The sequence below is a fragment of the Mytilus californianus genome, unplaced genomic scaffold (genome assembly GCF_021869535.1).
Source record: "Mytilus californianus isolate M0D057914Y unplaced genomic scaffold, xbMytCali1.0.p SCAF_9, whole genome shotgun sequence".
Lineage (NCBI taxonomy): Eukaryota > Metazoa > Mollusca > Bivalvia > Mytilida > Mytilidae > Mytilus > Mytilus californianus.
The window spans coordinates 34,408,127-34,432,881 of record NW_026262745.1 but is presented as its reverse complement, the minus strand read 5'-3'; the positions used below and the strand labels follow the sequence as shown (position 1 = coordinate 34,432,881).

General features: G+C 31.6%; 1 protein-coding gene across 3 annotated transcripts; it reads right to left on the bottom strand.

The window, feature by feature from the left end:
- Positions 1-502: 502 nt before the first annotated feature.
- Positions 503-19,447, bottom strand: LOC127714581 (uncharacterized). 3 transcript variants are annotated; one of them, XM_052220648.1, is made up of 8 exons: positions 19,386-19,447; positions 16,244-16,482; positions 14,633-14,698; positions 10,709-10,804; positions 9,300-9,356; positions 8,219-8,275; positions 7,434-7,529; positions 503-1,394 (listed from the first exon to the last, which is right to left on the bottom strand). In XM_052220648.1, the coding sequence occupies exons 2-8, from the start codon at positions 16,454-16,456 to the stop codon at positions 798-800; spliced, it is 1,182 nt and encodes a 393-aa protein (XP_052076608.1). In that variant the 5' UTR covers positions 16,457-16,482; positions 19,386-19,447; the 3' UTR covers positions 503-797. The 3 variants fall into 3 exon arrangements, with proteins under 3 accessions (XP_052076608.1, XP_052076610.1, XP_052076609.1); XM_052220650.1 differs by having other exon boundaries at positions 9,300-9,353; XM_052220649.1 differs by having other exon boundaries at positions 14,633-14,695.
- Between the last annotated feature and the right edge of the window lie 5,308 nt (positions 19,448-24,755).

The following is a 24,755-nucleotide window of genomic DNA, read 5'->3' as shown; positions in this document are numbered from 1 at the left end:
ACTATCGGTCACCGCACGGCCTTCAACAATGAGCAAAACCCATACCAAATAGGCAGCTATAAAAGTTCCCGAAATGACAAACGTAAAACAATTCAAACGAGAATACTACTGGCCTGATTCATGTAAAAAACAATGAACGACACAGAAATATGATACACATCAACAATCGACAACCACTGAATTACAGGCTTCTGACTTGGGACAGGCACATACAGATTGTGGCGGTATTAAATTAGTTTGCTGGCGCCAAACCCTCCCCCTAACCTGGGACAGTAGTGTAACAGTACAACATAAGAACAAACTATACAAATCAGTTGAAAAGGGCTTAACTGATCAGATCGATACAAAGCAGAAAAAATTTAACAAAAACACAGACCGGACGTGACCGGATGTTTATACATCCCCACAACAAAAACGACACTAAGTACAGATCTAAGAGTACTTGCAGTTACTGACAGCTAGTTCAATGCCAATAACAACTAATAAAAATGAAAATCATGCATCTAAGACTAAAACATGCGTGTTTAAGTAAAAATCTGTATAAAAAAGTCACATTAGGTGATGTCATCAACGAGGAAAGGAAAACAGGATTGTTGCTATGGCAAGAGGAACACATTTTTGGCCATCCGTGACACAGACATTCCAAATCATAAAATGGTTACCGTAAAAATTTGAGAAAAAATCTTCACTTTGCTTTTTCCTTTGTTCAATAAAACACAAGCACCAGAATATTCTGTCAACTTGGATATCTGAATTCCACATGCAACTGCGTCTATCAAACCTTTGATTGTTACGTTTCACATTTCATCGTTGACTGAATACATTTTTATAATGTTTACTTTTTTAGCTTTGTATATTATTGTGTTTCCATATAGTTCATTGGAACTTATTGACGAATCTGTAGCATTTGAATCTGTTGATACTGAAGAAGTAGGACTTGTATCCGATATATTTGCATAATCTGATTCTAAATTTTCTCCTTCTATTCCTTTCTCGTTTGAATCTGCTTGCCTCAAGATAACATTTTCATAATTTTGTTGAATATTGGGAGAAGATTTATATCCATAAGACCCTAATTCATTATGTCGTGGACCACTAGTTTTTCTTTTCTCCGAATGTTGTTCTATTTGTGATTGACAACACGAAGTCTGATTCATGTCCATGTATACATCACTTTGAGATGTCATTTCTGTACTCCTGTTTACGTCAACTTTCTTTTTTAAAGGATTAACACAGTCTTTCTTGGAATTGTTTGCACCTCTCTCCGCCCTATGTGTTTTTTCTTTACCAACTGGACGCTTAGATGTCTCGAATGCACCTTTTGTTTCGGACTTCATTGTTTCATCAGATTTGCCAACTTTTGGTGCACTTTGCTGTAGTTTTTTCTTACGAGTCTGGAAGAGATAGCACATATAAAATAGAAGCTTTTTTACGATATTTATTCTTTATTGAGTCGTCTGAAAAATTTGAGACATTACAGTAGGTTCAACTGTTTAAAAGCCAATAATAGTGTGAAGTAATTATTGTAATCATAGTGAAAAATTTTATATTTTGTACACAAAAACTTTCATTGGAATATTTCTGAAATCATACTGACCAACCGTTGAAATTTTCGTCATAAACAAATATATGATCATTAAATGTTTTCAGAAGAGGGACGAAAGATACCAGAGGGACAGTCAAACTCATAGATCTAAAACAAACTGACAACGCCATGGCCAAAAATAAAAAGACATATAGACAAATAATAGTACAGATGACACAACATAGAAAACTAAAGACTAAGCAACATGAACCCCACCAAACACTGGGGGTGATCTCAGGTGCTCCGGAAGGGTAAGCAGATCCTGCTCCACATGTGACACCCGTCGTGTGGCTTATGTTATTACAAACCGGTAAATAGTCTAATTCGGTAGGTCACATTCGTGAAAAGGGAAGGGTATTGTAGTTACGACATAAGGAACATATCCGATATCATCTGTGAAACGGTTATTCCATAACGGTCAACCAACTCGTGATGGCGTCCGTACTATTTACGAAGGGATGATTTCAACTTCACAATTTGGAACTCTTGGTTTAATAGCTTCCTTGTGAGCAGCAATCCTCTATCAAGGAAATCATGATAGGAAATACAAGCCCGGGAATATCGTATCAATTGGGAGATATATACTCCGTATGCAGATAATCATCTCGTTAAAAAATAGACACAGGGTCATACGGACGGACAAAATATGATTTATAAATTTCCAATTTTGAAAACAAAATGTCCATATAAGTTCTGCCTTTTCACATCCAAATTTTACATTTTTCAGTAGCTGCTTTTTTGTTGTATGTGTTATTTGAAGAAAACAAAATGCTGAATAGTTTTAGCAATCTTAAAGTCTTTTTCATTCTAAATATGAATATATTGTTTGAAAACAAATTATATTATATTATACAAAAATTAATTTCCATAATTTTTTTTAAATCGTTATTAATACAAAGAATTAAATAATCGTGTTTTCCACAAAAAAGTAAATTTTTCTAGACTCTACATCTCAGGGGCCGTGTCAACGAAGCTGCTTTAGGACTAGGACATGTCTAAGGATGGTCTTAGGACACATCTTATTCCTAATTCAGGTTAATGAAAGTCTCCTAAAATAAGATATGTATTAAATTTGGTCCTAAAACTAGGATATAAACATAGTTGTCTTAGGATGGTCTTAGGATAGATAGTCATAAAAGTAACTATGTCCTTTGTCGAAATAAAAACAAGATAATCAACAAATATGGCCTTCAGTCAATATTTGAAGAATTTATCCTTGTGTAGATACTATCCCATGTCTTCTACTTAATATTATTCGCCGCCACATTTGATAGTTTGCTGAATAAAATTTCTATATGTTTATTTACTTCGGCAAGCAGAATTTAATAATACATGTGATAGTTATTTCCTTTATCCTACAGTTTAACATATTTAGTCTAAAGACTAGTTTACAATAAGGTCCTGCATTTTATACATACATTACAACATAAAGTATAAATTTAATAATAAGAATACTTATACAAATATTAAACTATTATACTGTTATTAGGAGTAAACAAAATATTCTTTAATATATGTTTTTTAAAAGATTCAATGGTGTTACATTGTTTTAAATTTGAAGACAACTTGTTCCATTAAAATACTTTCAGATATCAACAAGGAGAGTTATCGTATTAATTTTTTCGTTTTTGAATCAAAAAAGCATATTACAAGTACTTTATCTGGTTGTTCTAGAATTTACCTGATGCACATATCTAAATACATTGAGATATTCCGTATTCATTTGGTGAAGTACAGTCACTACTTTATTTTTACTCTCAAAAATAATTCGTGCTGCGTTTTTTTTAAGCTTATAAGTTCTATCAATATTAGCAACATGTGTTGCACCTGACCAAATTGTACAACAATAATTGAAATGTAGAAAACATTTTAATTTCGGTTTGAGAAAAAATTGGACATCTTTTCTTATTACGGCTGATTCAATACATGCAATGAAATCGAGTGGACCTAAGGACAAGCCTAGCTTATATAGTTTAAATTGCAGCACCATGTTAGCCTCAAACAAAGTTTTGTGACAATTTAGTTTAGTTGTTAATTAATGTTTGTTTATTTATCATTTTTGATAGTTAATAATAATGTATTTATTAGTATAACGTTAAAACTTTATTTTGCGTGATATTTTTTCTCCATAAAATATGCTACCTCCAGCCCTTTACATATATACTGAAATACATTGAAATATATTTCATCTAATTCTTTACATATTTCTATTAATTACATAAATGTGTTAGGATGGTCCTAGGACAATCGTAGCTACAGTATGACTGTTCTAATATAGCTTTGTTTTACACCCTAAGACATAAATAATGCCCATAGACATATCTTAGGACAAATCCTAGGATACTCTCATTGAAATGGCCCAATATCTATAACACATTTCAACCTGCAATCAGCCACCCATTGCACAAATAATTTATTGCTTTATTTGTACTTGTACAAATAAAGTCTCATATTACTCCGCTTCCATATTGAGCAAACGGTAATGTAAATATTTCTCTTTGTGTGACAGTTAATTTTTGGGTCCTCTTCGCGATCCGCGTTTCAAACTTTGATATTTTCCAAAACTATGGATTTTCTGCCCCAGGAATAGATCACCTAAGCTGTATTTGACAAAACCTTCGGGATTTTGGATCTTCAATGCTCTTCAACTTCGTACTTTATTTGGCCTTTTAACTTTTTTTTATTCGAGCGTCACTGATGAGTCTAATGTAGATGAAACGCGCGTCTGGCGTACACAATTTTAATCCTGGTATCTATGATGAGTATATTTAAACTATGAGACCACTTTTTGAATTTATACAACTGCACCTTAAAGTGCCGTGTATAGATTGCAGGATAAAAACAAAATATTTACATTGTCAGAAAATATAAAATTCATTACTCGCTACGAAACAAGAGAAAAGCTCGGCGAGCCTCGCTTTTCGTCCTGCTTCTAAAGCTCGCACAAATAAATTTTATATTTTCCGACAATGTATATCTGGTTCTTATTAGTATAAGTTGTTTCCATTACAGCTTTGTCTGTGCCACTTTGTACTTCAATCATTATTCGTTGTTTTTGCTCAGATTCATGTTTCTAAAAGTGTGAAACGTTTTTATTATCAACATATATGTTTTATCATTTTTTATAAAATTTTGATTTTTCAATAAAGAAGAAAAAGGACCAAGAGAGAAAGAAAAACCATAAGTCGAAGAAAAATAGACTTCATTGCCAAATGCAAAACGACCAAAAGACAAAACAACAGTTCTCAGAATATTTCACAGAAAACTAAAAATTGATCAACACTAATTCTTGATAAAACCTAGTTGAACTCAGCTGTTCCGGCAGGGTCAGAAGCTTTTGCTCAACTAGTAAAAACTGCCATGCTCCTCGTGTTATAATACGTTAATGAGTTTTGGTAAGTAATGAAGCATCCAACAACAGCGAAAAGGTAACCCTAAGACATCACTAAATTTATAAACCATCTGTATATGTAAAAGAGGGACGAAAGATACCAGAGGGACAGTCAAACTCATAGATCTAAAACAAACTGACAACGCCATGGCCAAAAATAAAAAGACAAACAGACAAATAATAGTACAGATGACACAACATAGAAAACCAAAGACTAAGCAACACGAACCCCACCAAAAACTGGGGGTGATCTCGGGTTCTGGAAGGGTAAGCAAATCCTGCTCAACATGTGGCACCCGTCGTGTTGCTTATGGTATTACAAATCCGGTAAATAGTCTAATTCGGTAAATCACATTCGTGAAAAGGGAGGGTATTGTAGTTACGACATAAGGAACATATCCGATATTATCTGTGAAACGGTTATTCCATAACGGTCAACCAACTCGTGATGGCGTCCGTAAAATTTACGAAGGGATGACTCCAACTTCACAATTTGGAACTCTTGGTTTAACAGCTTCCTTGTGAGCAGCAATCCTCTATCAAGGAAATCATGATAGGAAACACAAGCCTGGGAATATCGTATCAATTGGGAGATATATACTCCGTATGCAGGCGCTGCTGGAATGTTGCTACATAGAAATGGAAAGTTCACAATTGGGAAGCTGAAATCATCTCTTTTGTCGTAAAGTTTTGTTTTCAACCGACCCTCATTGTCAATTTCTAGATGTAAGTCAAGATATGAGGCAGACTTAACTGTATCTGTAGTATCCTTTATCTCTAGTTCGATGGGATAGATTCGTTCAACATAGTCACCAAATTTTGTATTATTTAGTGAGAGAACATCATCTATATAGCGGAACGTAGAGTTAAAGGATATTGCTAACTTCTTATCTTTCTTCCTAAGAAGTTCCTGTATGAAGTCAGCCTCATAATAATAAAGAAACAAGTCGGCAAGAAGAGGGACACAATTGGTTCCCATTGGAATTCCGACAGTCTGTTGAAAAACACGTCCTCCAAACGTAACAAATATGTTGTCAATCAAGAAATCAAGCATCTTGATAATGTCAGTTTCAGAGAATTTTTTGTTTGAATCAGAGTGATTCTTTACAAAGTAGGATTTATCCCTCCCCAAGACAAGATACTTGTATCTACGTTCGCCATTCTTTTTATTGAAACAAAGTAATACCAACTCTTTCAATTTGTCTTTTAGTTTGGAATGGGGAATACTTGTGTAAAGTGTAGAAAAGTCAAATGTTTTAATACTATTGCAAGATGAGAGAGTCTTAGATTGTATGTACTCTAAAAGATCTTTGGAATTTTTTAGTATCCACATCTGATTCACGCCACCTCTAGAATAGGCAGTTTCACAATAACTTTGGAGCCCGGCTTTGATTGCTGATAAAATAGATGTTAATAATTTAGAAAGAGGTTTCGTGGAGCACTTGGAAGACCCAACAATATACCGTTGTTTGTAAGGACACTTATGTAGTTTAGGTATCCAATACTGTGATGGAAGATCCAGTTCTTCATCTTTGGTTGAAATTCCAAAGGAACATAGAACAGACCTATGATTATCCAGGATTTCCTTCTTTGGTAAGTGTCATGAGGGTATATGTTGAGTTTCCAAGTGAATTGTCAATACCTAATTCATTTATCAAGCAGTCTATGTAATGATATTTACACACAAAAACGATGTTGTTTTGGGCTTTATCTGCGAGGCCAACAACATATTTGCCATGGAGGTAGGACAAGTGTTTTGCAACATTTGGGTCTTTAAAAATTTTAAACTTTCCGGTATGTGAAATTTTGAAATACGGATAGGTTTTGAAAATTCACATAATTTTTAAACAAGATTTCTTAAGATTAATTGTAGTAAAAAAAATATGTGTTATTCTAATGTCAAAGTAGATTACAGAACTAAGAAGAAGCATGTCCCAGTATTTGACAAAGGTGTATACATGGAGCAGCTTTTGATGTCAATGAAGACTTTGAAAAAGCAAGATTTAAAATAAAAAAAAAGAAAAATACCAAAGCTAAGTGAAAACAAAGATACATTCTATAATCTGAATATATGATCAATCAAAAACAAATTAAGATTCAATATCAATTTGAGCTTCTTATCCCTTACCGAGCCCCCTTATTTTGGAACTGGAAAGAGTCACATCAAATCTGTCTTAAAATGTAAAAAACGCATGCTATATTTGCAAGGAAATGATATGGTGTATAATGAAAATTAGATTGCCAATTATACAACTTTTCACCAGAGACAAAATGACATAGAAGTTAGCAAATATAGGTCACCGTACGACCTTCAACAATGAGCAAAACCCATAGCTAAGGCGCCAGTCACCTTTATTTACTTCCTTTTGACATATCTTAATTTTCTAAAAACCATAACTGGCAAACGTTTGAATTTGATAAGATGCAGAAATTGAGTATTAAAAAATAAGTTATTACCTTGTCCACAAACGTTTGTGTTTTATCTGTTTGAGTTTTATCTATGACTTCCCTTTCCTCATTCACATAACCGGTATCATTTTGAGATGATAGTTTCTGAAAGTATAGAATATTTTCTAGTGGTTTGAAAACTGTAACGATTTGAATCTAAACTTTTGGTTATATACTTAAGGGAAAAAGGACACTCACTACTGTTGTCATCTTCATGACGCTAGTCTATGATAAACGTTCGTTTAAAACATGATGAAAAGCGATATCCAGGGACCAGATCTAGAAATTGTAAAATACATTTTTAAAGTTGCTAACTTAAATATTTTATTGCCTTTGCCATAGAAATTCATTTATACTGCAACCAGTTGTGTTTATTTCCTAATTATAGTAACACAGCTTTATTTTGTGCAATGTCAATTTCATCATGGAACACTTTTTCCACAATCAGGGGTTCATTAAGGGATGAGAATAAGTTTGAAATTTGTGCAACAATTTAAATAGCTATCAATGTTTTAATTCAAGTTGCAGTATAAAAACAATATTAGGTCAATGTCATAAAAATATAAACTTTTTTGTATTCGGCACAAAACTGAGGAAGGGCTCGGTAAAACCTCTCCCTTCCCCAGTTTCTCAGCCTCATACAAAAAAGTTTATATTTTTCTGACATTGACCTAATATTGTATATGTATCAGAAACTTATTAGGTTGAAAATCAGATCTCAATTTAGCACTAGAAACACATATTATATACAGTGTTTTTGACAAAAGAAAATATATTTATGTATCAGTAAATACCTTGATAGTTTCTAGGTCGACATAGTCGTACGTCTGATTGCCTCTTGCATCTGAAATCTGTTTGTGGAGATAAAATATCATTTACATACATCAAATATCTATACTGTCATGTAATTAAGTGCTACAAAACTCCAGTAATAAATCAAAGAAGCCACAATATCTGCCTATTCATTAAAAATAAGGACTTAAACAAACATTTTTTTCTTAAGACATTATAATTTCATACTGTATTAAACATGAAATTTTGGCTTTTTGCTTAGGAGCAAAATTCTGTTCTGTAATTTTAATAATCCTCTTTTTTTTTCATCTTTTTAAACATATTTTTTTCGGCATTTCGGTATGATTTTGACATAAGATATTTTTTTGCTTTGCTGAGAATATTGAGATTTCGGTTTTCAAATAGGTTATACTATTTATCTGAATCAAATATAATGAAAAGGAAATACATTAACAAAAGTCTTATTTTTTAATTTAAATAATCAAAATGTAATGTTCAGTGGATGAGGAACGACTTGAAATAATTTCATAAACAATAACGGGTGAATTTTCAAAACTGGTGAATTTGCCAAGTTGCTAAAATATTAATGTTTTAGCTTAACATTCCCATTCCCAAAATAAGTATGCTTTTGTGTTGCTTGACTCCTTAAAGTTGCCAATTAGACAATAAATAGATTAAGTAAGACAATGCATAGATGGCTTAAGGCAGATTTGTCGAAACTTTTTCCAGGTTTCAACGCTCTTCAACTGCTTAATTGGTGAGGGCTTTAAGTTGTTTGATTCCAGCGCACATGATGAGTGTTATCTTGACGAAGTCTGGTGTATTAAATTATAATTAATGGTACTTTGATGGGTTTTTGCTTGCTTATACATTTAGCCCCATATAAGGGTTAACAAATTTAAACAATTGTCAATGTTCGATTAAATCATTATTAATAAAGAACAAAACCAATATAAATCCTTTTTTCAGTTTTGTTTTTTCATCATTGTTTTATAGGTGTAATGAATCGCTCAGTTTTTATTTGGTCTTTGAATGCAAAATCTATATTATTTTTGAAAACTATGGAACGAAATAATTACTAACCTTTGTTACAGCGTAGTCGTACGTTTGGTTGGGGTCTTTCCTTTCAATCATTTTCTGCTAAAATTGGATATAGTATCATTATTATTTGATAATAAAAGAGTAAAAACCAATTTTCCATGAAAATGTTTCACTCACATGGTTAAATTAAAAAACAAATGATGTTGAAATTCTATATTTGAATATGCAAGAGTCTAAACAGTACAGTATATTAAGAAAACTTTTCAATGATTGTAGTCTTGTGTGGACGAAACGCGCGTCTTGCGTATTACATTTTAAACCTGGTACCTTTTGTTAGCTATTATTCGTATGTTTCTCTGTCCTATATGTTCTCCCATTTATTTGTATTGTAGTCCTGTCATGTAATGTTGTCATTGTAATGTTATATTTAACATTGCCATAAAAGCGGGAGGTTTGGCTAGCCACAAAACCAGGTTCAACCCACCATTTTTTTCTTAAAATGTGCTGTACCAAGTCAGGAAAATGGCCATTGTTATATTATAGTTCGTTTCTGTGTGTGTTACATTTTAATGTTGTGTTTCTGTTGTGTCGTAGTTCTCTTATATTTGATGTGTTTTCCTCAGTTTTAGTTTGTAACCCGGATTTGTTTTTTTCTCAATCGATTTATGAATTTCGAACAGCGGTATACTACTGTTGCCTTTATTTATGTAGCCATATCAAAAATAAAAAAAAATCTGATTTGATGTATCCTTTTGTTAACTACCCATTTCTTAGCAGTAACATACCCTCTGTTCAATTGTATGGTGTTCACATATCTCGGTTGATACGTTACGCTCGTGCATCTTCACACTATATATAATTCATTAACAGGGGCGTGCTCCTTACACAAACAATTGCTCCAACAGATTTCTAAAGAAAAACGACTAAAATCAACAATACCTAAGTTTGTCGGACACCACCACGAATTGGTTGACCGATACGGTAAGTCGATGTCTCAACTCACTAGAGACATGTTTTCGCGGTCTTTAGATACTAGCAGATTCGTCTGATCTGTAATTTTACCGATTGTGTCCTATTCCCGATTGTGACTTTTTGACGGAGTGTGAATTTACATGGCGGGTGATGTGTATACTGTCTTCCTTTTTCTCGCTTCGAAATTGAGGTCAAGGTCAAAGATTAATTTCACTTTCTAAATTTTATAACGTCATGCTAAAGCCATAACCTCTTTTGTGTTACTTTGGACGACATATGACATTAGAAAGTTCAATCGGACCTGACCTTGTATAAACCGGAAAAGGCCGTTTTTTAACGAGATAAAAAGGGATAAAAATAGGTACGGATATCCATGAATGTTGGCTGTATTTTACGATTTATTTGCGTGGCAAAAATCGCAGGACAGATTGGCTTATTTCGATATGAACAATAAATGTTACTAAGATAATGTTGTTTACCTTTGTTGGATCCTCGATATAACGTGTTTTAGAAATGTCGAAATTACCATGTTGACTGCTGCTTGACTTATCCAATATTTCAACATCTACTGTCATCTGCAGAATAGTCATATACAAAATTCAACATTCGATCTGAATATGCACAAGGGAGGAAAAGCTTACTCTGCTATTATACAAAAATATTTGCTTCACAAAAAACACAAATATTGATTGTATAAGCTTCTTTTACTGTACTAGAAACAGCATTTCTATTATTTCAATTACATAAAATGATACCAAAAGAAGCAAGAGAAAAAATTAGAAATTCAATATATAATAGAACATTTTGATTATCTAAAACAAGAACATGAGGTTTTATTTACTTAGAAAAAAAGAGTTTACATTTGTCATGCAATAATTTTAAATAAACCGATTGGCTAGATGCAAATAGGTAAGTGAATATCCAGGGTGCAATCAAAAACAATGGTTTAAAGAAAGACAGATTCCACAATGAACAAAATATGAGAAAAAACTAAATTCTCTAAGGTGTCTGTATCGCTCACAATTTTTCACGACCGAGTGTCTGTCTACCCATTACAGTTTTCAAGTTAATAAACACAACTGAGGTTGAAATTGTAATCTAGGAACGACAATTGTTGACAGGAATCGATTGATACTTTTCTTCACTTTGTCTTGTTTGTAAATCATGTGATGCTGATATTTTGTTCTGTTCAAAGTTTCTGTCTATCTTTTATAATTTTTTTTATATATTATGCAGCAATATTAGAAATGGTCAAAATCATAATTTAAGGACAATTAACTCATACTAAACAACGAGGTGTTTAACGACATTGACTACCCATGAGGGTCTGGCACAATCTACACTATCTATCTCCTTTAGTTTAGAGCAAACGTGTAAAAACAGGAAAAAATTGTCATTAAAATTTTCATTCATTGGAATCAACTCCTATTAGGTGTTGACTGACAATTTTAGCCACGTTGACTTATTTGTGGAGCTTATTTTGCTTATCGTTTTTGATATTCATTGTTTATCTTTTTCTGCTATAGTTTCCGCAAAAAAAAAAAAAAATAAATAAAAAAAAACACAAAATTAATGTTCAAGTTCTGAATATAGATTTTTTGGTATATCCAAAATGGATGTTTTTTTCACTACGTGTAATTGAAATGATTTCAGAATTTGATAAATATAACGATGTTTTCAGATGTAAATATACCCAGAGCTATATCTTTAAGAGACCATCGACATTTAAATAGGGAAACATCACATGTGAGAAATATTGCTTAACTTTTAACTCTTTGACGACGAAAACGAAGCATTTTTAGTTCAATGATGATAATCGTGCGACCGTGACAGGTTATACAACAGCAATATATACAAACAAAACAAACAGTTTTCAAAGACACGTCTTTAAACTACTTTTTTTGGTATGCTAAAAAGTAAATTAACAAAAATACCGAACTCCAAGGAAAATTCAAAACGGAAAGTCCCTTATCAAATGGCATAATCAAAACCTCAAACACATCAAACGAATGGAAAAGAACTGTCATATTCCTGAATTGGTACAGGCCTAGGCACTTCCTTATGTAGAAAATGGTGGATTTAACCTGATTTTATAGCTAGATAAACCTCTCACTTGTATGGCAGTCGTATAAAATTCCATTATATTGACAACAATGTGTGAACAAAGCAAACAGACATAATAGGTAAAAATGTCAAAAAATAGGGGTACAGCAGTCAACATTGTGTTATAATCTTAATCACTATAAAAACAAACAAATGTCAACAAAGAAAAACAAAAACGCATATAGACAAACCACATATGCAAAAATGAAAGACAGGAATACAAAAATGACCATAGCACAATAACACAATGGCGGGATGTATAAGAACCGAGCACGCCAAAAGGATATTACCAAAACTGGACTAAACTTGCTGGCTCCGTGTTGAAGGCCGTACTTTGACCTATTATTGTTTACTTTTTACACATTGTGACTTGGATGGATAGTTGTCTCATTGGCACTCATAACACATCTTCTTATTTATATAAACAGTTAAGGTTAATAATTTACAAAGACAAATAAAAGAACACTATAACACATTATTAGGTGATGAACAACGTCAGTACCTAGAATCTATACTTCAAAACCATCATGTATTATTTGTGAAGTTGATACGGAATATTTATTAACATGGTCTTGGTATCTTTCGATGAACTTTTTTAGAAAAAAGATGAGACCTTCTTCGACATAACCCTGGTTTATCAACTTTTTGCTCCGACACTGGTGACGTTTTATAAAGTCTGATTAGCAGCTGCAAGCTCTTGAATACCGAATGAGTTGGGAATGTATATACATTGTACTTCGTCTATATGTTGGTTTGATTATTTTCAATATTAACAAAAATAAAAAATAACAGAAAAGACTGCTTTATTTGAAAAAAAATGATAGAGTGGTCCTTCCTTTTTGCTGCTGTTGAAGTACATATTTTAGTAATTGACAAGTTTAACGTTACCACCGATTATAAGTAACAATACAACTTTAAGCTCTAAAACTAGACCAATTGACATTATTAAGTATTGTAAAGAGAATGGATAACAATAAAATGACTTTAAATAAATAACAGGCATTAATCATTGGGATACAAGGAGAAATTGTATTTTGCGAGCAATGAAATATTATATGATATCAGTATTTATTATACTTCATGTCAAAATGCCGGATTTTGATTGGTTAATACGAGGTAGATAATTTACTCTATCAGTGGCAAATACTCTATTACCCTTCATGGAGACGCTTGATCAAGTGAGCGCTTTATTAAATACGAATTGTTGTTATGTACAAGACGTTATAGTTTATTTCTTTGAATTTGATATTTAAAAGACAGTAATAACAGAACATTCAGTATAATAAATTAAATAACACATATCTGAGAGGGTGATAGAGTAGATTTTTACCCCTCGAAAAGACATTGTCAACCTTGGCTTCGCCTCCGATGACAATGTTTTCTCGGGGTAACAGTCTGCTATATATCACCCTCTCAGCTATGTGTTATTTATATTCTGTTACAATTTTTAAGTTCTGTTTGATGGTTTAAAGAGATGAACTTATCTTTGCCATTCATTAGACATAACTACTTTTTGGTCATAATTAAAGTAAATTACATTGTTCCTGTTGTTGAACACTAGAAATGTTTTACCTTTAAAATTTAAAAAAAATTATTGGAATAATAAAGCATTTTTGGTTTAATACTGATAATCATACAAGTGTTACATACATTCAGGTTATACAACAACAATATACACATACAAGCCAAAACATTATTAAATCAATATTACCTACCACTAGACGATTAATGGTGAGGCTAAAAATATAATATTATATGTATTTAAAAGAGAGGCGAAAGACACCAAAAGGATATTCAAACTCATCAGTCGAAAACAAACTGACAACGCCATGATAAAACAAATAACGACGAAAAGACAAAAAAAAAGTCTACAAAAGTACACATCATAGAAAAAAAAAAGACTGATAAATTGTATATGTAACAATTTTTTCCACGATTTGATCAGGTACTGAAAATGTATCAATAAATGACACTTAAATTATAGTTCAACTTTAATCACTTTATAAGGAAAAGTAATGATAACATAATTATTCTAATCATGCTAATTGCTGTGCATTTGATTTCATATACACTAGCACTTTGTCTTTATTTAAATATTTAGCGAAATTGCATGGTCATTGATATTACATATTGTTTGATTTTATCATTTTTTACGAGGAGCAAGAAAGTATAACACTCACTTCTGAGATCGAATTTTATGCACTGGTCTAAGCTTCCCTTATTCTTTGCCTCCCTTTTGAGAGCGGTAAACAGCGGGATAGGATAGTGCTATGTGAAAAATAAAGAAACAAAGTTCAAACCTCAACAACCTCTTCTTCAATCACTGTGTCATCATTCTTTTTACGTCTCTCGTGAACTTCTGCCTGCTGAAAAAAAACTCTATTATAACCTCAAACAAAAAAAAAGAGATTCGGAGTAAAACAACTTTATGTATTTACAAATTGAAAATTCGAGAGCTGTTCAAAGAATAAACAATATTGATATTTCCTTTTGTCCATTATCTTAATTTACAAATTATTTATAGTTTGAGATGGCTAATGTGCAGTTGGAAAAAAATCAACTTCATGAATCGATTATTTCCCCAATAATTTTGTTGATCTACAAAATTCTATTTTTGTTGATACGAACCGAAGAAAAACCAAAAGTCAAAAATCAAAAATAACTTACTAGTACCCAAAAATGAAATAGCTTGTGAGCTATATTGTGAATGCAATACTGTCATAAATCACAATGAAAACGAATAATGCAACATCAGAACTTCAAATACATTAAATTAAAGCAACAGGACTTAACCGATGTTCATATCTCATAAATCGATTAAGACAAAATTCAAAGTAACAAACAGAAACTAAGGAAACGCTCGTACGAAAAATTATCTGTGTAATTGAATTGTATTAAAAGTTCCATACATGCATTACAACAACCCTTTTTATTCAAATAACGTCATATTAGTACGAAATAGTCAAGCACATCTATTTGGTCTTACTCGGCTTTACTCATTTTAAAGTATAATTTTCCTCATAACATTTGCTACTGTATTTCTATTGAAGTATGAAACGTTTTAAGTGATCACTGTATATAGATGTTCTGAACGAAAAAAGCTGATAGAATACTTCTAATCAGGATTTATAACAATGTAATAACAAAAAAACTAACGAACTCCAAGGTCAATTCAAAAAGGGATAGTCCATAAAAACTGACAAAACCAACAGGCCGATTATATCACCAACCGAACGACTGAAAAACAACTGTCATATGCGGAATTGGTACAGACACAAAGGCATGGTATAGATAAGAATTGTTTGGCTGCCCTAATACTGATCTGTGAGCATTCCTTATGAATAAAAACTATATATAAAAAAAATACGCATCATACGCATCAAACGTGACAAATATGAATATTGAATATTCGATTGTGTAGTAATTGATTTTGGTCAAAACATTGTATCCTATGTGTCAGCATTTTATTAGATATACTAGTAAAATACATCCAAATGACTTATATACCAACTACTGCGGTTTGCTGTAAGAATTAACAGACATTAAATAATCCTAAAAGAAACCAGGCTTATATTTTTTTACGTAAGACGCCCGTTTCGTTTACAGACACTCATCAGTTATGCTCGAAAGGAACAGTATTTGATTTGATTTTCATATAAAATACTATCACATCATGCGTTACTTTAAACATTGCAACACAACTTGCTTGTGCTTCTGAAGTGTCGTACATAACTTTATCTTGTTTTTCAGAAAAGATATGAAATCTGCTACTGTCGCTTGTTAATAACATTAACGTACCAATTTTACTGCACCAGATATGCATTTCGACTATTACTTTTTCTTCGGTTACTCAAGTTCAAACGTAGTATAATATTATAACATAAATCGAAAATCAACGGGAAATTCATTACCTCTCTTTGGTCTATGTTATCTGTAGAACTCTCTGAATCACCCGACATGCATTTTGTGAATAACTTTCGTCGAAATAGGAAAAGTATAACTATAACTAGAGTTATTACAAATAACACGATGCCAATCACTCCAAAAATGAGCCATTTTGGTGATTCAGTTGTGTTATCATTGTTATTAGTCGGTGTCAAAGCAGATTGTGTATCATTTAGCATGTTCGATTCTTCGAAAACAAATTCGCCTAAAAATAAAGTCATCGATAGTTTGTTAATGATGGTAATAGTAATTGATAATTATTTTTTTCTTTATTCTTTATTATACAATGTTAGTTCTTGTCTTTTATGAGTTTTTAATCGCTTTGTGCTACACGTCGGGCTGCTTATTCCATTCAAAAGAATATTTGATAACCTTGCTTCTACTGAAATTGTACGTACAGAGTATAATAAAGTTTAAACAAGTGATCGATACATATTCTCTGATTTTTATAGTGTTTTTTTATCATTTATCAACATGACAAAGCTCTGCTTTAAAGAATCTTAAAGAGTTATTTTTCTTTTGTGAATACAAATCCTTTAGAATATGTAGACTTGAACAGACTAAACTTTATATCGTTTTACTCAGAAATTAAATAAACTGATATCGAAAATTTCTTGGCAAAGCAGTGTAATTTGTACTACTTCTGATGTACTGCATCAAGCTTAGACCTGTCAGGTATTCTGTGAAATAAATATACAAACTCTTTCAAATTAAATTTTTGAGTAGTCAATTTATAATCAAATATCGAAGGAACAACAACAACACAAGAACCGACGTAAATGTTCGAATAACTTAACAATAAAAAAAAAAACTTATAAAACTTTTTGTTGCATGTGTTCATTCTATACATAAATTGTCGGAGATACTGTTTATTTCTCGTACCAGAAACGGAAGAAATGAACAAGGTACTGCGGAAAGAAGAAGAAAAAAAAAAGAAAATTCAATTAGAAAATGAACAAATAATGTACAAAAAGCAACTTCATTTTTTGTAGATCTTTTCTACATAAAATTTTGTTGAAACTATATGCACTCCCAAAATTAGAGGCGAAATTTTTATAAAATTGCATTGCTTGATTGATTTATTGGTGTTTAAAGCCACTTCTACGACTATTGGCTCTTTCGTTGCGGTCAGTTTTTATTGGTGGAGGAAGCCGCAGTGGACAGAGGGACCCACATCGACCTTCAGCAGGAAAACTGACCAATCCTTATCAATTAAGATTGGAGTCGAGCGCACCTGTCACGTGCGGGGTTCGAACTCACAACCCCAGTTATAATAATGCATGTTATACCTGTTATGTTAAAAGGAAAAAAAACAATAAATGCCGTCAATCAATGTAGTGCTTCATCCTGGTTTTGAAAAAATAAAACCAAACTACAGGTGATAACAAAAAAGACACATCGCCCCTTTATTTGTGTACAACAATCCCATACAGAAAACCTATCATATAAGCTGCAAAAATACTGATGAAATATGGGATCTTTGATCACATTTACTAATGTTTTCATCAAAATGATTTGCACAATTTCACTTTTCATATTAAACATTTGGATATTACACAAAACGTAGCCGTTTTACATGATCGATGATGGTTTAAACTAATGGCGAATTTTTATATTCTTTTGAACTAAATACTGCATTATTATAACTCAAATACACGTTAGCAAATAATTAAATGCCTTTTTTATTATCATTTACACCAAGATGTTGTTAATGAAATTAGATACCCTGCATTTATCATGCTTTTCAATAACATATGGTCAAAGCGCTGAAAGACCCGCCTCCTCAAATATCGAAAACTATCATTCTGCATTGACAATTATATTTAGATACACCCAATCGGGGTAACATCCTCATAGGTGTATCTAATACATGCTGTTTATTCATTATCAACGCATTCATGCAAACATTACCACCTAGTATTAAGAAAACAAAACATGTGATATTTATCAAAGTACTAACATTAATTATAATAAGAGTTACAGATTTATATCAAAAGTTTGTGTTTCGAAGTGGTATGGATCAATTTATCAATTATAGAACATTAAATTACTGTGAAAAGTCGGGAAATTTATAAACTTCCTTAATTTCCTATTTTTATCATATTCGGTAAAAGTTTTACAAAAAGGAAGTACAATTTGAGAAAGTTAGTTCTTGTAAACATAATCTATTACAGTCACATGGGTTTTATTTCCATAAATTTAGAATACAAATTTGAAAATTTTCGATTTATCATAAAATATTCATGTTCATGTTAAAATTTACTCTAAACTGTGGTGTCGTTTTATACTGTGTATTTGCACACTGAATTAACCTAGTTCAATATACTTAACAATTATTATTTTGCTGGATAGAAAAACTGAGAAGATATAGTTCGACTATTTCATAAGCTTACAAACTAAAACCATAATTAATTTGTTTTGCAATCATATATCTAGAGTCAATTAAATTCCGATGGAATTTAAAAACATTCCATAATAATTACAATACATAGAAGTTTCATATGATTCCTAAATTTTCCTTGGTCGACATATCACAAAAGTTATATTGTTTATATTATAAAATGCAACATCCTTGACTGCACGTGCTCTTCGTGACAACGTTAAAAAATGCATTAAAAAAAACCACCAAACAAATACTTGATTAAACATGTTATTTTAAGAATCTTGATTTTATAGTGTTAAACATGCGAACATTCCAGGATTGTTACGCGCTTCTTACAAAGTATGCTTCGTTCAACGCTTTTACGCCACAATCAAATTAAAAAAGATTTCAATTCTTAAATAATGATTCATTATAATTCTCTAATATAAAACTCTATCTCCTTTTTCTCAACCGATGTTAACTGCAGTATGCAAAGTCCTTACAATGTCACTGTTGGATTTGTTTTAAAATTTCAAGATACTATATTTTTTTTTCATTTATGTGTTCTGATTATTTTAAGTGATAAATATCTCTAAATTATATAAAATTTAAAACGTCTGAATTTAGTGTTTCTATAATAATATTTCATTGTTCATTTTGCATTTAACATTGCGTTGTTTATGTATTGTAACTCAATTAAGGATATGTATACGAATAAATCATTAAAAATTGGTAGAATGACTTACATGATCACTTAACACCTTTGCAATACTGCCTTGAAAATACTTTCTAACGCTGAGATTATTTTACGTTGAAATGAGTAACATATGACTGTATGAGTAACATATTTATAAAAAGCACATAAGGAAATTTAAAAGTTTTATCTTTATAAACGCTATTTATAGATATAACCGATAGAATCATTTGAATTGGAAATGCCTGTACCAAGTCAGGTTTTATAAACTTCCCCTTTTTTAATTTGCCTTGGAGTTAATTATTTTTAGTATAAATTTTTGGGTAATATTTATATGTAAAATTGCATCTAACATTATAATCATTGACAATATACTTAAAAAAACACAAATTACTTAGACTGACACTACTGAAAAATTCTTATTTAAAAAATCATGTTAAATACAAAGGGGTCTGGTTATTGATGCTGTTCTTATGAATGACTTAGGATAACTTTTTGACAGATTTATGACATGACTAAGCAAGCAAATCGAAGATATTTTAGCTAGGATGACATAAACTGTGTCCTTAGAGTTGGTGTAAAAAAAAAGAATAAATTAAAAATTGAAAATTTTTAATTTAAAATAAGCATCGAATGTTACGAATAATGCTTATATCTAGATCAATAAATATAATACTTTGTTCTATTAAGTTAAAGATAAACAATAATGTTTATTTAATAATGGTACATTTAACCTTTATGAAAAAAAAAATAAATGTAACTATGTTTGATGCATGAATTGAATAAATTATTTATGAAAAGTAACAACTAACTGTAATCGGTTTAAACCAGTACATATTTTGAGTGAGATAATTTTATTCGGTAAATACGTTACCATCATAACTTTTGATAAAACAGTCACTTGCTGCTCACTTGAACAGAAAACAGACATAACACAAACAAAACCTCCCCTAGACAACCCCAACAATATGCGGCGCATGCGAGCCCATAATCTTCATCACTTTTCAGGTTCTCCTGCAGCTAAGAGCATGCGAAAAATTCACACGATAATTGATTCTAGAATTAAGTAAACTGACAAAACAAGTATTGTGCAATTATATAAGTATCATAGTAAGGTAATACAGTTAGTTATAATACATTATGGACAACAGAAGAGAAGAAATAGGCCTAGGTCTTTCTCAATGGTGTTCAGCCACCACTTCATATGAGTTTTGGGATAGGGGTTTAATTGACAACTCACAGTTTCCCATATCTACTACTGCTGCAGTAGGTGAAACTGTTGATGATTCCAGATAGGTATACTGGCACCTGCTGATTCTAGTTAATAAATCCCCTCTCTAGTTCCCAAGAACCATTTGCGTCATAATTAAAATTAAATTGTCTTCAGAGCACTCATACCTTTAATAGGCCTTTTTATGCACATGTCCTAAGTCAGGAGCCTGTTGTTCAGTGGTTGTCGTTTGTTAATGTGGTTCATAGGTGTTTCTCGTTTCTTATATAGATTAGACAGTTGGTTTTCCTATTTGAATTATTTAACACTAGTCAATTGGGGGCCCTTTATAGCTTGCTGTTCAGTGTGAGCCAAGGCTCCGTGTTGAAGGTCGTACTTTGACCTATAATTGTTAACTTTTATACATTTTGACTTGGATGGAGAGCTGTCTCATTGGCACTCATACCATATCTTCTTATTCATACTGTAGACAGTAGTGTGGTGAGTAGCTGTGTATTTCATTCAGGTTTGAGGAGCGATGCTTTCCATATGTTTAGGTGGCCGTTTAACTATTCCTACCGTCTAAACCAGCCATACCTCTTTCTGACACATATACAGTGCACTATATTCGATTTAGGTCAAGTCAATCCTTTAGGATCTTCTATTAAAGAAGATATAAAGGCATTGCATTATTCTATGACCCAATGTCATAGAAACCGCTAAGGCACAATACCTTGAATGGGATAATCGCCTTTCTCTTGAAAAGAAAAACAGCATTATATTGGTAGCTTCAGAGCCAGTGAAAGTGACAATAATAGAGAAACTGACATGGAAGATGTTATCTCTGTTACACTGAAAAGCCAAATGTGCAAGTGTTTCAGATAGAAGGCACATTCCTTCTAGAGCTTTGAATTGTTAGTCTGCCACTTAGGGAGATAATTATGGTTTTATGTTGAAACTCGGGAGACTCTGAAAAGTAGGGTTTACCTTATTAGTCGTGATATGTCTGAGGTTCTCATGTCCTCTCCTCCCCTTTATACCCTTCTGACTTAATTTCATGGTATGCTCAGGTTAGGTAAAGGAGAATATCCTTTCAGCCCTTTATTTTGTGAATGAGACCTTTTCTAAGTTTCATTCCACTAAGATTGCAGGGAACAAATACAATGGCTTTGGTCTTACAACTTTCGCGTCTCAGATTATGTCCATGGATTTTAATATTCACACGTCTTCTCTCTTACCCGTCCAGTGATAAGGTATATGATACCTTATCAGCTATATATAGGGACAAAACCTGTAAAGGGCCTGGTTCTTAACCATTCAACCATGGTAGGTTGAAGAGTACTGTTAATTCAGAAATTATTGCGTGCATTTAATATAATTGCGATTTTTGAAGAATGAACGTTCATGCGATATTACTAGTATTGCGATTTCAGGAAAATCCGCATACTGATATATGTTTAAAAAAAAAATCAATTTTAATGCGAGTTCTTATTACTGCAATACTCACCCATTGACATTATTGGCATTTTTAAAAACTTCGCACTATATCTAAATTCATAGTAATCACAGACTTGCGTCTTGGAATCCTTGGCACAGCAAAGCATTTTTAGTTGCTGCTGGATCTTTATTAAAGGACAAATGAGTGAAGTTCAATAAACTCTAATCTTTCCCTCTAGAGGTGGAAACTATCCTTGGGGTTTCACAACTTTTTCTAATGGGCACCTTGGCCAACCTTACTCTTAATCGTGGTACAGCAGTGGCGAATGAAAAAACAATGTCTGATGCAATAGATCTCAATTTTTAAAGAAATAATCAACACAACACATTTACCTCGTCAAAGAAGATAATTGTATATATTTGTTTTCCATTTAAAACCGTTCATACATTGTACACTTTTAAAATATTCTAATCATAAAAATGATTTTAAAGATGTTTATCATAAAAGTAAACTTTACATAAAGAAGCATTACTTTAAAAAGGCGATTTGACAGAAACGTATAATTAACCACAATGTCATACAGGTTTGATAAATATTTTGTATAAATCGTCAGAACATGGACATATTTTACCTTGAATACATTTTTTGCAAATAGTTAAACCTCTTCTCTTTTTTTTTTAATTTTGAAGTATTATTGTATTTATGATATTTAACGTGAGGGTATTCAAATCACACCTATTTTGACAGTTTTTTTACCTACGTTTATTTATGATCCAGGCAAAAGTTTCCATTCTGTGTTTATTTTATAGACGTCCCCTTATTTACTATATAATTATACCAGTTTAATTTTGAATCCATACTGAATTATAGAAAAACAGGTTTGAACCGACCTCCAAACGATCCATGATTCTGTAGTGAGGAGTACCCAAATTGCATCCATGCTTAAATTCACATCCTTAAAAATTGAAAAACAGATGTTTTGTTTTATTTCTTTAAATATTTAGAACAATTTGAATTTAGTCCATGCTTAATATTCCTTTTTTAAGAAATGGATGCTTGTAACATATTTTATTTGCTCATTTTTAAAAGATGACTTTTGTGCATGGCGACGTTTCCGTAGATTTGACTTTTTCAGTGAATGCTTCATCTGTTGATATATACTGTGAAAGTTTTGTGTATATATTTAAAGATATTTACCTATGTCAAAAGACGTGAATAATGTCAAATAATAAAAACACGAATTGTCAGTCTCAAAGAAATGCCCGCGGCTATTTTTGTTGAATATGTGCAATTTGGGTACTGTGACGTTAAAAGCCTTCTTAATTTCATGTTTACATTTTTAGGAGTAAAGAAGTACCTAACTATTACGAAATAATTGTTCTTTTTATGATATATATTTTCCATTAAAATCATTGTAAAGTATTAGTTTTGGTGACGTAAAAGAAAGATACACAACCTTTAATGATAAACAATTTTTAATGATACACAAACTTTATCACTGAAAATATTTCTCGATCATATTCAAGTATAGTAAATTAATGTAAAAAGAAAGAACTTGTTGAAAACAATAATAAATTCGAAATATATATATATCCGTTACAGGGATTTTACATATATATTTTTAGACCAAAAATTATAAATTTTCAAGCTATTTATAGTATTCTACCGAAATCCACAATCCAGTGTCGCTGAATTTTAACTTAGTGTGGCTATGATGGTAATTGCGATACACATTCATTTTTATTTTGCAACATGTTTTTTTTACCTTAAACAGTCTTTAAATTTAAAAACAAATAATTTGCAACTGTTTCCCGAAAGTTGATCTAATATATTGTAAATCCAGGTTTAAAAGATTTTTTAATATACAAACATTTGTTTGAAACTATTCATTAAACTCCGATTTTGAAAAATATGGTATATCCAAGGGCAATTTATTAGATAAACATTTGGAAGTCAGTTGCACATCTTCGAGAAGTCAAAGAAATTGTGCTTAGTAGATTGTGAATCAAACCAATGCGTCTTGTTTACATCTTGGTATCTATGATGCGTTTATTTACATATGAATGAAAGAAGAGTTAAGGATATCAATCCAATGAAACAAATTATATAAAGTAGAGAAAATACTACTTTTTTTAAAATTTTGTTTTTGAAATTGCCAGCATGATAACATTTTAACATTTTAAATGCTATAATTAACATTCAGATTTTAATGGTTGACACTTTATCTTGTGTAATCTAGTAAAATGTAGCATACAAACGAAAAATAAATAAACTCCTTAAAACTCCTTAAATTGATAGGTTCGTTGACAGTGGAAATATATAACAGAATTTTCTATCTTGGATATGTTAAACGAACCCCATCATATGCAAAATTCTTTATACTGATACGAATTATTGATAGATATTGGTCCTATATTATCCAATGAAAATAGCACTTTCTAAATGTATGCGTCCCAAGCCCTTTTTTGGATTGACCTTCATTAGGATCGAACAAAGCCAAAAAATGAAATTCAAGGATGTTTAAACAAGTTGTTGACCATCAACTTACTTTCCCATCAAAGGCTGTGTAGCCTGTCGTTCTCTTAATCACGTCAGGACTTACTTTTAAAAAAATCTTAAATTTATTTGATATCGATGTTTTAATTTTTATATTATTTTACATTCTCATAATTGGCTTGGGTATAGAAAAATTGTCACCTCGACTTCCTCCGTCTAGCAGTAAGACCAAAACAGAGGTTACGTCCATTTAACAGTGAGGAAGGTATTAACATACA